The sequence below is a fragment of the Tamandua tetradactyla genome, chromosome 23 (assembly GCF_023851605.1).
Source record: "Tamandua tetradactyla isolate mTamTet1 chromosome 23, mTamTet1.pri, whole genome shotgun sequence".
Classification (NCBI taxonomy): domain Eukaryota; kingdom Metazoa; phylum Chordata; class Mammalia; order Pilosa; family Myrmecophagidae; genus Tamandua; species Tamandua tetradactyla.
In genome coordinates this window covers 38,371,728-38,392,418 of record NC_135349.1, presented here as the reverse complement: position 1 = coordinate 38,392,418, position 20,691 = coordinate 38,371,728, and the positions used below count along the sequence as shown (strand labels likewise).

The following is a 20,691-nucleotide window of genomic DNA, read 5'->3' as shown; positions in this document are numbered from 1 at the left end:
TGGATTGTAAGCCAATACTACTTTATTTTATTGCTCAAATTGTTCTGGCTTTGACCATTGGGAGCTCTTTTTAGTTTGTGTGTCCCTTTGGCATAGCCCATCGATGTGGGATTTGCTTTTGTTTTGGCATTTCCTTACTTGCTGGCACTATAGGATGGTCCAGGCTCATTTTATGAATCAGATATTTCTTTAAGAAGCCTTGGTAAAAAAGGATATCGGAGAGTGGAAATTAATGGAGAGAGGAGACTGCGGCACTAGGCATGCTCATTGCTCCTGGAGTGTCCTTGGCCCTCTCAATTGAGAGAGCAAGGAAATCTGCAGGTTCCTAATCTGTGTACAAATGTATCTGAAGATATTTCTATATGGAATCACTTGTATCTATATTAAGCTAAATATATATTCTTACTAAAGTCTCTAATCCCTTGCCATCTGGATCATTCTAGCCTTCTCTTTGTCTACAATTCCTACCGGAACTGTGAGGAAACTAGCTCCCCCCACCCCCCGCTCATTCATCTAATTATTAAATTCCAGTATGCATGTGTGCTGGTTTGCAAAGGTTTATGTACCCTAGGAAAAGGCATGCTTTAATCTTAATCCCAGCTTGTGGAATTCTTCTAATCCCTATTCAGCATTATAGGTCGGAAACTTGATTAAGTTATCTCCAAGGAGATGTGACTCAAAGAATTGTGGGTATTAAACTTGATTAGATGGAGATGTCGCCACCCATTCTATGTGGGTCTTGATTAGTTTACTGGAATCCTATAAAAGAAGAAACACTTTGGGTAAAGTGGGAGATTCACAGAGAGCAGAGAATGACAGAGCCACGAGAAAGCCACAACAGAGAACACCACAGACCCACGAAACAGAGTCCACCAGTCAGTAACTTTTGGAGATGAAGAAGGAAAACAACTCCCAGGGAGTTTCATGAAACAGGAAGCCAGGAGAGAAAGCTAGCAGATGACACCATGTTCGCCAAGTGCCTTATCATTTGAGAGAGAAACCCTGAACTTCATCAGCCTTCTTGAACCAAGGTATCTTTCCCTGGATGCCTTAAATTGGACATTTCTATAGATTTGTTTTAATTGGAACATTTTCTCAACTTTAGAACCATAAACTAGCAACTTATTAATTTCCCCTTTTTAAAAGCCATTCTGTTTCTGGTATATTGCATTCTGGCAGCTAGCAATCTAGAACAACATGTACAGTTGTTTTTTCAACCATTTTGACCTATAAAGATGGTAGTTTCATAGGATTCATCCTAAATAGAACAGTAGTGTGAGTCAGATAGATGGATCATGTCCACATTAGTGCTAAGGAGCATTCATTTATTTATTCATTCTTTCAGCAGGGTGTGGGGTGGAGCATCACCTATCAACCCCCCCATCAACTTCTCCTGGGTTTCTCCCTAGCGAACTGGCCACTTCTTCTCAATCTCCCTGGTAGGACCCTCCTCCTCTGCCATCCTCCAAAAGCTAGAATGTTCTCAGGTTTAAGCCCCAGGCCTCTTCTCATCTTAGTCTTCATAAGGGGAACAATTCAGTCCCCTACCTTCATCTACCATCTAAATGCTGACAGCTCACAACCTGTTATCTCCAGCCTTGATTTCTCACCTGGTCTTAACATAGGCTGCCACTTGGGTGCTTCTCAAATTCACAGTGGCCAGAAAAGAACTCTTGGTTTTCCTATCCATTTCTAGTGAATGGCATTACCCTCTACCCAGCTGTTCAGGCCAGAATCATAGTGCTTACCATTGTCCCACTCTTCCCTCACCCCTGATATTGAATAAATCAGCAAGATTTTACCCCTCATCTCATCGCTTCTCACCAGCTTTTTTCTACTACCCCAACTTAAGCCACTTTCATCTCTTGCTTAGACCATATGAACATCCTCCTTACTGGTCTCCCTGCATTTTCCCTTGCTCCCCCACAATCAAATCTCCCCCAAATTTTTAAAACAATTGTTTGAAAAGGTAAATCAGGTCACCCCTCTTTCCCCACTTAAGCCCTTTAATAGCTTTTGCAATCGGAATAAAATCCAAACTCCTTTACATGGACTCTACATGGCCTCTCCCTGCCCACCTTTCTGCCTCACCCTTTTGGTCACTCTGCTCTAGCTACACTGGCCTCTTTGTCCTTCTGCAAATTCATGAAGCCCATTTCTCCCTCTGGGCCTTAGCCATTGCTGTCCCCTCTCCGGGGCTGCTCTACCTTCAGATCTTTGCAGAACTGACCACCTCTCTTCTTCAGGTCTCTGAAAAACTAAACCTGGCAAGTCATCCAGTAGACCAGAGGTCAGAAATGTTTTCTGTAAAGGGCCAGACAGTAAATATTTTAGGTTTTGCAAACCATATGGTCTCTGTTTCAAAATGGTTGAAAAAACTGTACATGTTGTTCTAGATTGCTAGCTGCCAAATTCACCTCCTCAGAGCCCTTTCCTAACACCAATCAATCTCACCAATCACCCTTCATCACATCACCCTGTCCCATTTTTTTTTTCATAGCACTTCAATTATCCAAGAAATTCTCATTTACTTGTCTCCCTCCTCCATTGACTTCATTATTCATTGGCAACATTATTTCTCACCAGTAAATTCCCAGAACACAGAACAGTGCTGACACTGGGTAGATAAATGCTCAACTAATACTTACTGAATGAATTAATGAGTGCTAGAAAAACTAAACCTGGCAAGTCATCCAGTAGACCAGAGGTCAGAAATGTTTTCTGTAAAGGGCCAGACAGTAAATATTTTAGGTTTTGCAAACCATATGGTCTCTGTTGCAAGTACTCACCTCTGCCCTTGTCATGTGAAAGTACCTATGGACAATGCATGAATGACATGGCATGGCTGTGCTCCAATAAAACTTTAGTTACAAAAACAGGTGGAAGGCCTGATTTGGTCCAAGGGCCATAGTTTGCTAACCCTACACTAGGACCAATGAGGCTTTGACATCATCTTCATATGCACAGCTCTTTCATTCATTCAACAAACAAGCTTAGTCTGTCACTTAGGTGAGGCATCTTCATAACTGTGAGAAGCATTTTTAGTAGGCAACAAATATCCTTTCTCCATCTTTCTGCCCTCACCCATGAAAATAGGAAGCAAGGGAGCTACATCCCAAGTTAGATCATTCCGCGGCTGTTAGATTGATAAATCTCTCCCTCTCGGCTCCAAAAGCAGTAACAGGATGAAAATGCAGCAGCTGTCGGCTTCCTTACTCTTGCCAGCCTCTTTGCCTGCAAAGGCTAGACAGGGAGGGGCAGCTGACAGTCTCTGGAGGCAGAGTCTACACAGACTCGAGGAGGGCTTGTTCCACGCATTCATCTTATTCTACAAAATCTTCAAATTTCAAAAAACAAACGCAAGAAGGGCTGCTGTTTCATCCACGGGGTGAAACATTCACTCATCTGAAAGGATATGGAAATCAGTGACACCTTAATCTCTGGTATACTGTACAGCAGGAGAAAGGGTATATAGTTCAAATGTTGGTGATCCAACCAAGATCCTATTGGTTATCATGAGGATTAAACAGCAGTTCCCACTGTAGATGGGGGAATGAAGTTTATGTCATAAGCTTCCCTGCCTCCACCAAGTTCCAGGGCTGTGAAGTGAGGGAGTCTCCTGACCCGAAGTGCAGAGTAGGCCCCAGTGCAATTAATTTCTTCCTTCCTCCAGGCATGGCATGATAAGATCATGGTCATTTTGCAAATGAAAAGTTAAAGCGAAAAATGGTTGGTGGGTGACTTTGATCAGGCCTTGTCATCAAGCTTTTGAAGTGGAGTTGACTTCTACCGATTTTGCCCACCCAGGACCTTGTTCCTCTAGAAACTGCAGTATCCCAGGTCACAGGAGCCATCCCAACCCCACGGGCATGGGCATGGCTCATGTCTGGATAAGCTCTAGGAAGTCTGCAGAATTTGCTCAGCTGTGCTTTTCCTCTCCCAGGACCAACCAACCCAGGATGGTTGCTGTGGGATGGAAATTTTTCTACTGGGCCTGCAAACTGGGATGACGTTAAGGCTCAGTGCTGTCAGGTGACTGTCTTCCACAGAAGCAGACAGAAATCGGCAAAAGCCAAAAAGCCAGTTTTCCAAAACTCAACTCTCATTTGAATGATACCTCTACTTTTGTTGAGGTACATCAGTGACTGAGACCAAAGGTCTTGGACCTGGTTTAAAGTGTGTTCATCTGAGAGCTTTCTAGTAACGTGGCCTTTCAGAAAACTGGTCGCCTGGAGGACTAGCATAAAGCTGTGATGGGAGAAAGAATGAGGCCAAAACACAAGGGAGCGGAAGAGGAGACTAAAGCTGGACACTCCTGGATTTCTCAATTGCACGATCAGTGAAATGCCCCTCTTTGCTTAATCTCATTGGAGTTGAATTTCTATTACTTGAAATCAAAAGGGCTTAATAAAGGAATAGAAATACATAAGTTTTCTTGGAGTCTCTTAGTCATTGTACATTAAAGAAACAGGCATTTATTGAGCACTGTTGATTATCCTATGCTGCATAACAAGTTACCCCAAAAATTAAAAGCCTAATACAATCATTTATCATATTCATGGATTCTCTGGGTTAAGAATTTAGGAAGGATTTCACAATTTTAAAAAAAGTTAAAAAAAAAAAAAAAAAAAAGAATTTAGGAAGGACTCAGCTGGGCAGCACACACTTGGGGTCCCTCCGAAGGCAGCAGTCAGGTATAGGCTAGATATAGTCAGATATAGGCCAGGGTTGCAGGCAGCCAAAGGCTCGCCTGAGGCTGGAGGACCCACCTCCAAGCTGGCTTGCTCCAAGGCCAGCTGGGCTAGCTTTTGGCCAGGGGCCTCAACTCCTGTCCCCAGGCCTGCTTGAGCATGCTCACAGAGAGGTGAGTAGCATCCCCCAGAGATGAAGTGGAAAGTGCAATGCCTTATGTGACCCAGACTCAAATGTCACACATCCTCACTTCTGCCCCCTCGATTGGTCACACAGGACCAGCTGACTCAGTGTGGGAGGGAGCTACACAAGGGCAGCATGGGCCATTGGGGGCCATTCGGAGGCTGTCTCGTTACCACATGTGCCCCCTACCATACATGTGCCTCCTACCATCTACTAGGGACTGGAAAACCAATGATTCAGTCACAGTTCTCACCCTCAGTGAGCACTCAGCCTAGGCTAAACAGGAGTCAACCAAGAAAACCTTGGCCCCTAAACCTTTCCCAACTCTTCTTCTTAGGGAAGTTCCAGTTTTGAAGAATAAAGGGTCATTTTGCCTATTAAAGAACTGGATTTAAGTATTCAGTCATGGAAGTCTTGGTTCCAGAACTAATGCTGCCGGAACAACTCAAAAGCTCTCCACCATCTCTACTGCTCCCATGACCCGACTTTCCAGTGCACACACAACACCATGCCTTTATAACTTTACTACAGCCTCTGCCCACATCTGCTTCACATGACAATCATTGTCTGAGCCTCTGGCTCTTCTCCAGACAATATACCACATAACAACGTAATCTCATTTTGGATAGCAGGGGCAGGAGGGCAGTGATAGAGAATGCTTGGATTTGGGTTCAAATCTCAGCTCTGCCACTTTTCTCACTGTGAGATCTTTAAATCTCAGTTTCCTCTTCTGTACCACGGGGCTGGAGAGTCAAGAGATGACACATGGAAGGGCTTAGTAGAGTGCCTGGCACATGGCAACTATTCAAGCAGCTGGTCGTTCTTGCCGGGGCTCTTAATCCAGGAGGGCAATCATTCACTTTTGCTCTATTTCTCACAACTAGACTGGTGAATACTTAGGCACAAAGACAGCCTCTTCCTCCTAAACTTTTCTGCAGCCACCAGCTCCCCCTCTCCCCATATACCCAAGTTTTCATGCCCACCCAACCCCTCCAATTCCACTTCTGCATAGAGCAGATGTTCAATAATATCTGCTGATTGGTTGATGAAACTCAAATCAAAGATACCCCAGAAAAGAATGAGGCTATGTCATCACCTTAGAATGGTTACTTTCCTAAGGCTCTTTGAGGTATCCTAATTGAGGATCCATGGTCATTTTAATCTTCCAATAATACAACCAAAACATCCTACATAAATAGGCAGAAATGTGCAAGCCATGGAGTTATTCAAGAACCCACCATTTTAGACAGTTATTAATTTCTTGGGGGGAAGAAATTGTCCCTATAATTTTGCCCCACTCAAAATCCTACATGTTAATTAATGTCAACCTCCCCCAGGAGGTTATGATTTCTGTCCTGAGGTACTAGAAAATGAAGAAATTTATATACAATGGAATAGGCCCAACTTTCAAATGCATTGCGGAATATCATATTAGCTTTTTTTTTTTTTTTTCAGGAACAGAACCCTTTGGAAGTTCCACCAACACAGAAGTGGCCTGTAGGGGAAGATTGCCACTAAATGGCAGCATCTGGAATTGGATGGAGCATACTGACATTTAGTTGTATCTTTCACAAGCTCTTAACCTTTACCCCGGGTCCATAAAAAGACCCATTAGCATTTATAAGGGATGTTTCTAGGTGCCCACTTGGAATAAGAGTTAGAAAACACTCCAAGAAATGGACAGGATATCACACCTTTCCCAGATTATTAAGACTTCAGTTCTTTCCACAGTACAAAAGCAAACCTGTGAAATGGCCAATCCCCCAATAGCCGTGTGGAAACCCAGCAACTCTTTGGGGGTGGAGGTGGGGCTCCAAGGGCCAGGTACACGGCCTGTTGCTTTGTCCCTTTCTCTCTGTTCGTTGTCTTTCTAGACTCAGCTCAAGTGTCCTGTCCCGGCAGCTTTGCTAAGCCCTCAAACCAAATTCAACCTCTGCTCTGTGCTCCCACAGCCCCAACGCATGGGGCTGCATTGTCTGCTTACTGGCTTATCTTCCACCCAACCACGGGCCATGAGCTCTGTGAAGGCATGTGCTGTAGGCCACCTGTTTATGCATGCATTTGTTAATTCATTCTTTACTGAGAGCCACTACCTGCTCAGCAGTGGGGACAGTGAGGAACAGTGGTGGGAGGTGGGGATGGGGGTGGCCCCATCCTATGTCAACTGTTTGTGGAGTCTCTTTCATTCGACTTCCTACCCCAGAGCCTGCAATGTGGTACTAAGAGTTGGATGGATGGGTGCTTCCCATTCTTCAATACTTTGATTACTTTCTATAAGAATTAAGTTAATGCCATTAAAATGCAAAGAGCTCCTGTTTCCCCCCACCCCCACCCCCATGCCAGAGGTGGCAAAGTGGCAGCCTTCAAGCTTCACCCATCCTACATTCTGCTTCGCAAAAGTGTGTAGTTTTTTTTTTTTAAACAAAAAATTGAATTTGTTGCTTAACATTTAGAAACTGAAGCTCTCTTATAAAACATGGCAATTCCTTCAGGGCAGCAATGGCCCGGAGCAAGTAGCCGTGGCTTCTGTGGATGGGGTAGGAGCTCTTTGCGTCATCGCACTCCCCACTCACCCCTACTTTCCTATCACAGTGGTCAAAAGACAGCTGCCGTGCCTCAGCTCACCTGTGCTGACGTTTTTCTTGCCCCTGCTCCCTTCATTCAGGACTCCCACCTGCCCCCTCCAGGGGCATCTCAATATATGACCCCAACATTATGCCAGTATCATCCATGAAATGCATCTGAGATGAGCTACGACACAAACAAATGGGCCATTTTATTGATTTTCACCTCCTGCTGTACCCTCCAAGTGGTGGATACAGGCTGCTGCCATTTTCAGCAGGGATCTTGAATGCAAAGGGAAGTTAAGGAAAAAGTAAATCCAAAACATACTCTGTTATGGAACCAAAAACCATGTTTACTGGAATTTTCCCTCAAACGAATGCCAAAAATTAAGAATTATATTCTCACATCACCAACAGAGCTTAAAATACTTCTCTGACAAAAAAAAATAATAAATTATCTCCTACTCAAAAAAAAAAATTCGGTTCAGCAGAATGACAGGAGGGCCCATTCACTGCAGTGTGCGGAGATGGTGCACAAGGGGGCACCGGGTACAGGCAGCCACGCTGACGGAGGGGGCACGGGGCAAAGAGCATGTGTCCACAGGTACCGGGTGGTGGTCCCTCATGGTGGCCTGTCCCGAGTGAGATTTCGACTGCCCCCTCCTCCTCACGTCCGCCTTGTCTTCTGTTTTTTGGCTTGTCTCTTTGCATCTTCTGGGCCACTGTTGTCAGAGGCTGCCTGGCCAAGAGCGCGGACTCCCTGCAGGCGACTTGTTAACTGCAGCAGCAAGGGAATGAGCTAGAAAGAGAGTGAGTGACTATGAGGGAGAGAGAGATTCCGGGAGAAGCTGTTGGCCTGATGGGTGACTTTGAGTCTCCCTGATCAGCGCACCCCCCTTCTTCAGTAGGGGTGCACTGTGTGCTATTTGGGGGATTTGGGTGAAAATAAAGGCAGGCAAGGCTCTCTCTGTGAGTATATCACATTCCCCCGAAGGAGCCCAAATTCAAGAACTAGGACAAATGTTACGGCCTCAAAAGGCGGCCAAGGGGCTATACCAAATGCCTTTATGGTTCCTTCCAGTGCTAAAATTGTGCAATTTCTCTAACATTGGGCATTCTTCAGCTGTTACTTCCACAACTGTGAGGAATCACTCCCCCTGACACATCCTGCTTTCTCAGGAGGGCTCTGGATTTCCTACCTTATCGTGGTTGTAACCGGCCAACAGAACAAGCAGTGTCAGAGGCAGCGCGATGTAAGATCCCTGGGCAATGTCTTGCTCAGGCAGTTTCCTCTGCAAACACCAAGAACACCATTAATCCTCAGGAACTTCACTCATTTATCTAACGCCCATGATTACACAGCCAGAACTGCCTCGGCCTTCCAGGCTGGCTGTCCCAGGGTAATCCATGTGATCCAAACTCTCACCAGCCAAACTAAGGAACTGAAGCGCTTTAGACAACTTTTCAGACGAATCCTCTGCTATTCAAACTCTCATTACTCATTACCTGAAATGCCGGAACCAATAGATTTCAACAGTAAGGTATTTCTCACTCTCTGAACTTCACTCTGCAAACTAAGGAACAAAAGAGATCTGTATCGTGGGGAATCCTGTGGCTAAAAAATAAACAGGTCTCCCCTGATGAATCCCAGTGATTTGATCAGTGACTGAAAAGGTGTTTGCAGGCCCCCTTCGGGGAGTGGTGGGAGTGGGGAGAGATTCAACTTCCCCAAGTTGAATTCTTGGTGTTCTCACAGGCAGCGTGGACGGCCGGGGCTGTAGGCTGGGCCCCCAGTTTTGGGGTTTGTTCTGGAACTTGGCCCCACGGGGGATGGGTCAAGTCTGCTTAAAATTTGGGCCCAGGAGTCACCCCCAGGAGAGCCTCTTTTGTTGCTCGGATGTGGTCTCTCTCTCCAGCCAATACGATGAGCAGTCTCACCGCCCTCCCCATCTCTGCGTGGGACATGACTCCCAGGGGTGTGGACCTTCCTGGCAACGTGGGACAAAGATCCTGGAATGAGCTGAGACTCAGCATCAAAGGACTGAGAAAAACCCTAGAATGAGCTGAGAATTAACATCAAGGGATTGAGAGAACCTTCTCGACCAAGTGGGGGAAGAGTGGGGTGAGACAGGGTGTTGGTGGCTGAGGGATTCCGGGCAGGATCGAGGGGTTGTCCTGGAGGTTGTTCTTGCGCATTGAGTGGATGTCACCTTGTTGTTCGGGGTGTGGTGGAGAGGCTGGAAGGAATTGCCTGGGAGTGTGGTGCTGTGTTCCAGTAGCCATGTTTCTTGATGATGACTGAACAATGATATAGCTTTCACAATGAGACTCTGTGAGTGTGAGGACCTTGTGTCTGATGCTCCTTTTGGCTGCTATGTCGGCAGAGAAGTAGAGCATGTGGAATGGGGGTGGATGATGGGGGGAACAAATGCTAAAATAAATTCGGTTTGAAATAGTGGTAGATGGAGGCGAGGGGTAGGGGGTATGGTACGTATAGCTTTTTTTTCTCTGTTATCATTTTGTTTCTTTTTCTGTTGTCTTTTTGTTTCTTTTTCTGGGTCGATACAAGTGTGCTAGGAGGTGATGAGTGTGCAACTATGTGGTGATGTTGGGGACTGCTGATTGTATGTGTAGAATGGAATGATATCTAAAGGTTTTGTTTGTTAATTTTTTTTTTAATTAATAAAAAAAAGTTAAATAAATAAACAGGTCTCATTTTGTGGAATTCCAGCTACGTCCAGGGACTTTTTCCCACAAGGCTGCACAGTGATGAACAAGACAGTCCCAGAGAGTCCTTCCTGGTGAGGAAGGGAAGCAGAGACTGCTACTTGTTTCAATAGAAATCCCAATTTTGCTCTGGCCCCCTCAGAATAAAGACTACACTGCTCAGTCTCCATGGCAGGTGTTACCATGGACCTAAATTCTGACCAATGGCTCATGAACAGACGTGATGGGTGCAACACCCACCCAGGCTGTAGCCCAAAACGGAAATGATTTGCCCTCCCTTCTTGCTGGCAGCACAGGCTCTGGCCCAGAGAGCCATTCTGGACAAGGGCAATGCTAGATGGCAGCAGAGCAACGGAAACAAGGGAACCTCAGTCCCTATTATCGTGGAGCTTTCATGTGAGCCCAGGACTGATGCTGGCATGAGACAGAAACTTCTGTCTTGCTAGAGTCTCTGAAAATTTTGGGTCTCTGTAACAGCGGCTGAACCTATATCTCAGCTAGCTCATCCCACCCCTTGCACAAAGAAATAAATTACATGAGCACTTTCAAATAAGAATAAAACAGATTCATGGGCCATAACCCTGGTTCACAAAGTGTGGTCTGGGGATGCCCTTTTTTGGGGAATTTCACAAGGTTAAAACTATTTTCACAACTACTGCAGAGGCAACTTAACCCAAGATGATGAAGGCAGGACGAACACTCATTTAATAAATGCAAGAGAAAGAGTTGGAACCACTGTCCATTCCCAACTGCTAACTGCTGTATTTGTTAATTTGTCTTAGAAACCAACTCGTTTTCCATTGAAGCAAATTAATTAAACGTAATTAAAATTTCAGTTCAGGGGGGAGTGGTACTGTGTTAACAGTTATGAGAATAAGCTTTGAGGACAGCTGGTCAAGGTTCAAGTCCCACATCTCAATTGATTCAACTATAAAATGGAGATAATATGAACAGCAGGACCCAGTGCAGAGGGTGCTGTGAAAAGTCAACGAGAAGAAGCATGTGTCATGTGTAGCTGTGCTCGGGATAGTGAGCACAAAATTGAGAATGTATGTGAGTTCACACTTAATAAATGAATGAACCCAAGTGCTGAAGCTTCCCATAAATGCACAATTCTGAGCCACTGAACACATGCAAGACTGCAACGCAATGGCACCAACATGGGGTTGGGGAAAAACAACCTCCTTGTGATTTGTGGCTCTGCTGTCTAACCCTAGGAGCATTACTTAAGCTCTCTGTGCTATTTCCTCATCTGCAAAACTGGGAGGAACAGCCTCTCCACTCCTGGGTGTGTCTGGAAGATCAACAGGCAAGTGCTAAGCTCAGGCCCCATGCAGCGTGCTCACATCCTTTGCTTCTCACCTGGCTTCCTGTGGCCTTGACTGCCTTTTACATTCTCAGAAGTGGGAGACACACTCCTGGCAGCAGCTGCCAGGCTCAACCACAGGGCTACCACCAAGTGGTGTTCCTGTCTCCTGCTGCCCAAACATCTCCTTGGATCTCCTCAGGGGGGTCATGACATGTTCCATGCAGGGAAACGCAGTCCCCCTACCTGCTTAGCTCCAGCACTTTTTAACCAGGTCTCAACTGTGAGAATAAAGGAAGTGCTTCCTACAGGGTCACTCGAAAAACTGTCTCCTGCAGGTAAGATCATATTTGCCAAGTCTCTGAGCATGAGTTGCTCCTCCAAGAAACCCAGAAAACAGTGGAAGAGCTTTGTTCTGTCCTGGCTGTACTAAGCACTGGCTGGTGACCGTGGGCCAGTCATGTCTCCTCTTTGAGTCCCCACCTTCTCATCTCTAAAGGAGGGCCAAAAATTCTGCCAGCCTCCACACAGCATGGATTTTAAAAAGCACTAAATGGTAAATGGATAGCATGTGGAAAGAGATAAATCTGGAACTATTCTTTTCACCCTAAATCTGAAAAAATTCCAAATGGATAGATTTAAATGTGAAAAAAAGAAACCATACAAGTACCAGAAGAAAACATGCTGAATCCCTCTGAAAACTGAAGTGGGGAAATCTTCCTAACTAGTACTCAAATCCAAAAGCAAGAAGACAGATATATTTACATGGAAATAAAATAAATATTAGCATAAATGAAGTAAAAAATAAATGACAAACTGGAAAAAATATGTAAAATGCATATAACAGACAAAGGATTAATATTTCTGATATGGAAAGAGCTTCTAAAACAGAAACCAAAAACGACCAACAATCCTATAAGAAAAAGGGGCTACACAAATACAGAAATACAGTTTATTTGCTTCCCAGAGCCTGCCCATGCAAAAAAAAAAAAAAAAACCAGAAATACAGTTCACAGAAAAAGACATACAAACGGCTCTTACCCATATGAAAAGAACTGCAAATTAAACTATAATGAGATATCATTCTCATCTATTAGATTGCAAAAATTCAAAAATTTGAGAACACACTCTACTGGAAATAAAAAGGTACCCTCATTGGCATGTCACAGTGGCTTAGCAGGAAGAGTTCTTATCTGCCATGCCAGAGATCCAGGTTCAATTCCCAGTGCCTGCCCATGCAAAAAAAAAAAAAGTACCCTCATATATTTCTGGTGGGATGAAAAAATAGTACCACCCAGTGGTATAATCCTTTGATCCAACAACTCCACTTCTAGGAATTTATTCCAAAGATACAGAGGCAAATTCATAAACACATATATAGAAGGTACTTCATTAAAGGATTATTTGTAATAAACATTAGCAACAACTCAAATGTCCATCAACAGGAGACTAACTGAATATACTACAGCATATACATGTAAAGGAGTACTATACAGCTATAAAAAGGAATAAGGACTATTTATACAAGGGACCATATCTAGGACCAATATATAAAGGTCCCATATATAATTCCTTTACAAATAAACAAAATAAAATTTGTATTTTTTCCATTGAAAAGGCCAAGAAACAACGACAAACCCAGTAGCCATGAGGCCAAATTTTTATTTTTGAGTTTAGATTCCTGGGCTCCACTCTCACTCCCCATCAAGTTCAGAATCAGCAGGTCTGAGATAGAGCCCTGCAATCCATTTTTGTTGTTGCTGATGTTTAATCCTCAGGTGATTCTACTGCACAGCTAGCTTTGGAAAACCATTGATATATACTATTATCTCATTAATGTGAAAGATATATGTCCATTTTGTTTTGTTCTGTTGTTGCTTACAGTCTGTTTGTTTGATAATGAATCCAATAAAGCCCATGTTTTTGCAATTGGTTGGTAAACTGAGTAAGTCTCTTTTAATCTGTAGGTATCTTCTGAAACTATTTTATCTCTCTTGTAATTTATTTGTAGAATAAATGAGATTTCAGGCAGTCTGTCCTGTAGATTTTCCCACAACCTCAATTTTGTACATTGCCCCCTGTGTTGTCATTTACACGCTCTCGTTTCCTCTCTATTTCCAGTAATTTGTTAGTTGGTCCTAAAATTTGACCAGGTCAGGTACCTCCTGATGGAAGCACCTAACACCACCAGTCATGAAGTCATGATTCCCCTCCCCCCAAGCCACAGCTCAGCCAACGATCTAAATCACATCACCCTCTTCTCCTTGCCATTTTCCCACTCAAAGGGAACGGAGGCATTGGAGCTTGAAAAAATGAGAGTAGCTGGAGAAACACAGAACATGAAAGTGACCCAATGCTCAAAGCCTTTAGACAGCTGCCCTAGCCCATACCTGTAGCCTGGAGCACAGACTGAATGGATTCCTCCTCTCCTGCCATGCCCAAATATTTTCTTATCTCGCACTTTGACTTACCGTGGGGTTAAAAATCAAGGTGATGTGTTTATGGTAGCCCACAGCAGTGAAAGAAACTTGAGGCAAGACGTAGTCATACTGGGATCTGGGCAGCGTGGAGTCCAGAAGCACAACATAATTCTGTGCACAAGGAAGCAAAATTATTTTTGTCAAGGACAGTTTTGGCAAAACAAATGAAAACTAAAACCTAATACATGACTTGTCATATAAAGGTGTGTGTTTTTTTTTTCTTTTTTAAGAAACCGCCGGTTTTCCATATCCATACCAAGGTTGCTAACTTCAGAGTAGAAACCTCAGCGGGCTTACTGTCAGTAACAACAGCATGCCCTGTCTCTGAGCTGGGGTCCTCTGACATGCCTTCCAGAGCCTGCAGCACTCTTTTAAGAGCATATGTGATCATGACAGCTATGGCCCTCTGAGGATCTGGTTTTATGAAATACAAAAATGTTTTACAAGCCAGTTCTGATGAGTGAGGGAGATGATCAAACTAAAGCAGACTGTTTTCAATACAAAACGACGTTGACTTTTAAGAGGTGATACATAAAAGTGGCTCCTAAACTGGCAAGTTCGGAAGGGAGCATCTCTGGATGTTACCAGTGGCGGTCACGGACACTGGGCGCTGAGCCCCTGCCGTGGGCCGGGCACCCTGTGGACCCTGTGAGGCCCGTGCGGACAGCGTCGGTAGAATTACCACTGCTTCACAAACACTAGTGCAGCCTGAAGGAGTGAGGGGAGGTGGCCAAGCAGGTCTGACCCAGACCCCCAAGCTGTTCCACGGTGCTGTGTGGCCTCATTAGATTAGAAAACTGCTTCCTAAAGTGACCGCTTTAGGAACAACACCCATATGGAGAAATTGGGGGGGGGGGGGGCCCAAAAATGCATCACAACCTGTTTCATTATTTTCTAGCCATGTCATGCAGAGAAAGGCCATTGTGTGTCTTCCCCGTGGTAGGTGGTGAGAAGCCAGCAGAGGGACCATCACATCTCAGGTTCACCTTGACATCCTCAGGTTTAAGTTCACCAGTGAAAAGAACAAGATTCTTTGCAATGTTTGGTCCCATCACACCAATTACAATGGTTTGTTGTCTCCAATTATAACTGATAATAAGCATTTCACAATCAATGAACCCTGTCCAACATTAGGGCTTTGGTTAAATAAATTATGGTATTTCCTTTATTATACAACCATAAAAAATCAGATCATGAAAAGCTTTAATGACAGGGAGAAAGATTACAATCTATTATTCATAAAAAAGCACAGATTACAAAACAATGTTCACAATGGCCCCAGTTTTGATTTATTAGAGTAGATACATGCACAACTTAAACACACACATGCACACACACAATCACACAAAATGAAAAATGACCAAAAGGAGACCCAGCAACACAATTAATAGTGGTTATTTCTGGATGATGGAATTATGTCTGATTTTTTTTCCCCAAAATCTTTTGCCATGAATTATGTATTATTTTTGTAAATAGAAAAACAGCTAGTTAAGGAAAAAGTCATCCCCACAGAGCCCAACCTCCTTTGATTCGGAGCACAAAGTCAACCATTTCTGCAGGAAAAATCCAAGAAATGTGTTCCCTTACACTAAAAGGCAGGATTACTAAAACAAAGGCAGAAACCGAAAGCAAGCCACAGGCATTACCTCGCCATCCCTGAGCAGCGGCGGGAAGTGGAAGAAGAGGGACTGGCCGAGAGAAACGGTCTGAATTGGATTGTCGAGGTTTTCGCTTTTGTAAAGCTTCACCTGGAGAGCAGAAACAAAGCAGGGTGTGCTTTTTTGAAACTGAAATATGAAAAACATTTCACTTGCGATATCCTCAGGATGGCGTAGCTCTTAATGGGGGGGGGGGGGCAGGATCTTTGGAAACATGGACATTAGCTAGAAATAATGCATTCCTCGATCACCTGAGACTCCAGTAAAATGCCAACCACAGAAATGAAAGATTTATAAAATAGAGCCTGACTATAAAATAGAGCCTGACTGTTATCGCTCAAAATAGTAATACTAGTTATGACGATACTTAAAAGAATAGCTGCTAACATTTGTTGAGCATCTATGATACGGCAGGCGTGCAAAGGGCAGTTTCTGTACCTCATCATCAATCCATTTTACAATGGAGGATGTAGAGACTGGGACAGACTGAGTCACTGAGGCCACGCCACCTGTTCACGGTGGTGCCCAGGGCTGGGCCCGCCTCACGGGGGGCTTGCCCACCTTGCCCACTGGTCTGGGCGATCCGCCCTAAATCCCTGTTCCACTTGGGCGTCCCCATTTTGCATGTGGTTCTCTAGGCTGCCTCGAGAAGCAGTTTACACTTTGCTTCTGTCCTTCATTTCTCTCCAGCCTGGTGGCACTGCCCATTCTCACTACCATAAGCAATGGGACATGAGGAAGAGGCCATGACGGCTATACCCTGTACGTGCCACAGGAGAATGTCAGAGAAAGCTGGCATTTTTCTGTGTTTTATGACATGAAAATCAAGGGGAGTTTTCCTAAAACAAAAGACACAGACTGGAGGTCTCTGGCCCACATCCCGGCCTGCAGATGTGTTCTTTTTCCCTAAACCATGTTTTAAGTTAAATTTTAATTTACTGCCTATATTTAAAACTAGGGTGATCTCAAATAACTTGAGGTCCCGATTCTCTGGAAAATTGGGAAGTGAGGCCACCCCTAGGCCAAAAACCCACCATGGCAACAGAGGGAGCTGGGGAGTGACTGCTACCCCCTCCCCTCCACTCCCACCCTGGACAGACAGGTTCGTAACCCTTGGACACTAGGGTAGTTAGGAGGGGAGTTACAGCCTAAGAACACCCAGCCAAATCCTTAACTGTTTATAAAAACAGCAAGTGCCTCTTAGCAATATACCTGCATGGCAATGCTTTGTCTTTCAAGGGATCATAGGGCATTTTATAAACATCTCTTCATTTAACCTCAGACACGGAAATTCTGTTACAGCTTGAAGAGCCTTTACAAGGCCATTTAGTCCAACTCCCTCATTTTACAGAGGGGGAAACTGAGGCACGTGGGGTTGAAGTAACCTGCCCAAAGTGACAAGTGAGTACCTCTCAGTGACAGGAAGAGGACCAGGGCTTCCTGCCCACTTCCTACAAGCCTCACCCAGACCAGAATTTTTAAATTCATGAGGCACTTTCCCTTCTAATTGTCTTTCCATTTTAAACTCTAGATTGTGCCGGAGTTCACTGGGCTTCCTCTACAGCCCTTCTGGAGACGAACTGCTGGCAGAAGTTATCTGCAACTGGAACCTTTTCTCCGATGGTCATCAAGCACTCCAGCACTCTTCCAAATGCAAACTGGGATGAGAGTTTCTTAAATACCAACCCCGACCCTCAGCAGCACCCTCCTACAATCACTGGACTCCTAAGTACTTTAGCAAGATCTAAACAGGCACAAATGTCCTGCTCCTATCTGTCTAAAAACTAGAAAGAAAAAAATGAACAAAAACAAAAAAAACACACATAGTAATTTCATCTTAAAAAGCTTGTCTCTTGCTTACCCATAATGTGGGAAGATAGTCGGAGGACGTGATCACATTTCCACTTAAGTCAAATTGATTAATCTGCCGGAAAACTATGATGTTTACGTCATCGATGTCATTGTTCCCAACCTAGGAAGTGAAGAACACTGGGGTTGAACGGGAGGAACTTCCCTTCTAAGCTCGGATGGCTGAGAGCTAATTCACAGCAAGCGTCACTTCTTAATACTTAAGGGAGCAATGTCTGCCATTGAAGTAGCCTAAATTCAAGGTCAAACATGGGCAGCAGGTGGGCTAAACCTGGCCCACAACACATTTTGTTTGACATGCACAGCATTTTTTTTTTGTAAGTTTTATTTAGTTGCCAACATTTAAGAAAGCAGGAAAGTTCATATACAAAGGCAGATTTTCTGACTTCTCTTGAAAACAGAGACATTCTTGTCTGGCAACAATCCGCAAGAGCCCAGTCACAGCTGCCCCGCCTTGGGTGGGGCGTGTGCCCTCCTGTCTGTGAGACCCCAGATGGTTCACTTCTCTCCAGGCCTGCCTGGCCGCAGCCCACCTTACTGCTTCTGAACTTGTTCTGAGTCGGCACACAGTAGAAATATAGAAGATGTAAAACATTTTAGTATAAGACCCAGTCTTTGCAGCCATTTAAAATGCCAGGTACAGTAAAGACACCAAGAAAATCTACTTTCCAGGCCCAAAAGTCCTAAATAGCCAATCACCCTTTGCCCCAAACCCCTGGAACTTTCATGCTTAATGTCTACCTAATAAAGACCCCAAGAGGCAGGCTCTCTCTCCCCTCCCAAAGCCTCAAGTCTAGCAAAAGAGAGTTGTTCAGGAGAGAAAAGCTTTACTTCCACTGGATCCTGGGCCACTTTTTGTTAAACTAGAGGGCCCCTCCATAGGGATCAATATAGCTAAGTCATGATCCTGACTATTACAAGACTCTGAACACCAAATGGGATAAACAAGGTCATCTGAATGAAGAAAGCTGGGTTGGCCTGCCCCCAATTAAGCTTGAGGCCATGTCCTCTTTATTTCTGTCCCTTGATCTGAAATTCTACTTAAGCCTTAAGATCCTTTACTTGCAGAATGATGTACGGGGCTTGCAAGGGAAGAGAGGGGCAGTGATGGGGAGGGGGGGAACAGCTCAAATTTCTTTGCTGAATGCATGTTCATTAAAAACATGCTGTTAGATGCTGCTTGGGAAGACAGCACTGCTCTGAGAGGATCTTTAGTTAGGATTTAAAGCCTCTCCCCACTGCCTCCAACATAAGAAATGCAGACTAGCCAGAGGAGCACCAACAAAAAAACTCAAGGGAAGCGATTGTTCCCAGACCCCGCAGAGGAGGGGAAAGCCTTACCTTGATTACCCGGTGGTGGGGCAGGGCTCGCTCGATGTGGTCGTTGCCTTCTGCCTTGAGCTGAACGTGGTAGACGCACCCCGGCTGCAAACAGACCTCAGAGTCAATTCTCAAAGAAAGAGCTCATTGTGCCATCTGAGCCTGGTCTGACTGTGTGATGGGACGTGACCATCTTTCAGGCCGCTGGAAAGAGTTCCACGAATACTGGTTATAAGGGGCTTGCAGAGAAGGGAATGGGAAGAGTTATTGCTTCATGGGTACGAGCTTCCGTTAGGGGTGATGAAAATGTTCTGCAAACAGACAGTGGTGAAGACTGCATAACATTGTTTGATGTACTTAACTATCAGAGTTATACACTTAAAAATGGTTAATTGTATACTTAAAAATGGTTAAAATGATTTATTACATATATTTTACCACGCACACAAAAGGCACCCACTATGAAGAAATATTTACCCAAAGCTTTGCAATTCCTTTAATCCCAATTCAATTTCATTTTCCTCCACCCGAGGGAAATTAAATTTAGTTTTTATTTATTTCAAAACAACAAGCATAACATGATCCTGTTCTTATAAAATGATTCTTCCCTTGCTGCTCCCCACCCGCCCCAGCGCTATGCCTTCCGTCTGTACATACGCTGGGAATGATATCTGGAATTCTAGAACCCTACTCCCAAATGCTAATATTATTACTGGGAACTCAGGTCTCTTTTGTTTTTTTTTTTTTTAAATAATTTCTTCTCTACTTTTTATTCTACTGCTCAAATTTACTTAAAATTAAAAAAATAAAGATTTTTAACCCAACCTATTTCTGATCACCAACCACACAACGAGGCCTCAATTAGGACCTGAAGCACTAGGCTGGGTCCAAAGGTGCCCACTTGCATCTAAGTGTGGGAAACTCTACAATGGAAGGCAGCTGACTTTTAAACTAGCATGGATGATACAGGTCCAGGCTGCTAGTGTGAGGGAGGCTTCCACCCCTCTACACGGAGGGCACTGGCTACAGTGGTGCTCAGATGTTACCCAGGAGCACATCCTCCTGGCAGCTCTAAGGGTGATCGTTTTCATTTCCATCTCTCTCCTTTGTATTGCCTGAATTCTTTTATGTGAGTGCGTGGTGTTTTTACAAAGACAATGAAGCTATGGTTTTTTTCATCAATAGAGGTGCAAACTCCCTGAGACAGGCAGCACTGGTACGGTTCAGGAGAGCCATGTGCACCTCAGAGGAAAAGATGCAAGGAGCTGTTTATGAAGAAAAGGAGGGACAAGAAGTACCACTGAGGCAGGGAAGAGCAGGCATTGCCCACTGGCTCAGTGCACAGGCAGGTCCAGACCCCTTCAGGGCAGCTGCTCTGACCCCAAGTGGCCCCAGCTCCTCACTCCCGGCAGACCGTCCAGGGATTTACCTCTTTCCTTTGAGAGAATTCACTAGCAGGGTAGGGCTGCTCTCCTAAGAGGTCTTGACAAGCTCACTGCTGGAAAGCTCAAATGAACAAATGCGCCAAGGGGCTCATCCTAACTTGGGGTCAAAATCCTTAGGAAATCTTCAATAAAAGATCTCCAGCTTGGAATCCTCCGGGAGATGAGCAAATTCGAATCTAAACCCTTGACCAACTTCCAAGGCTGCTCCTTTAGAAACCTGTGCCCAGCATGGGCTTTGCACATGGAAGGTATAAACTGCCACAAAGAGGTGACTAAAAAGCTCTGAATGTGCGCTCCTGTGAGGAGGAGACCAGAGGAGAGCAGCAATTAAAACAGAAATCTGCTGTAGTGAAGGAAACTCTATCAGGCCTAATTAAACAAACTGTGCTTAGAAGAGTATGTCTGGGCCAGCAAGATATCGTGAGGAACAAAGAAGGTGATGCAGAA

General features: G+C 44.5%; 1 protein-coding gene across 1 annotated transcript in view; it reads right to left on the bottom strand.

Moving 5' to 3' along the window:
* Positions 1-7,627: 7,627 nt before the first annotated feature.
* The window catches only part of LOC143667439 (BOS complex subunit NOMO1), a 58,826-nt gene continuing 45,762 nt past the window's right edge, over positions 7,628-20,691 (bottom strand). The window contains exons 26-31 of the mRNA XM_077141676.1: positions 18,821-18,904; positions 17,472-17,582; positions 15,599-15,700; positions 13,944-14,063; positions 8,639-8,731; positions 7,628-8,238 (exon numbers count right to left, since the gene is read on the bottom strand). Of these exons, the coding sequence (XP_076997791.1) occupies positions 8,107-8,238; positions 8,639-8,731; positions 13,944-14,063; positions 15,599-15,700; positions 17,472-17,582; positions 18,821-18,904 (642 nt within the window). The 3' untranslated portion in view covers positions 7,628-8,106. The remainder of the gene's footprint in view (positions 8,239-8,638; positions 8,732-13,943; positions 14,064-15,598; positions 15,701-17,471; positions 17,583-18,820; positions 18,905-20,691) is intronic.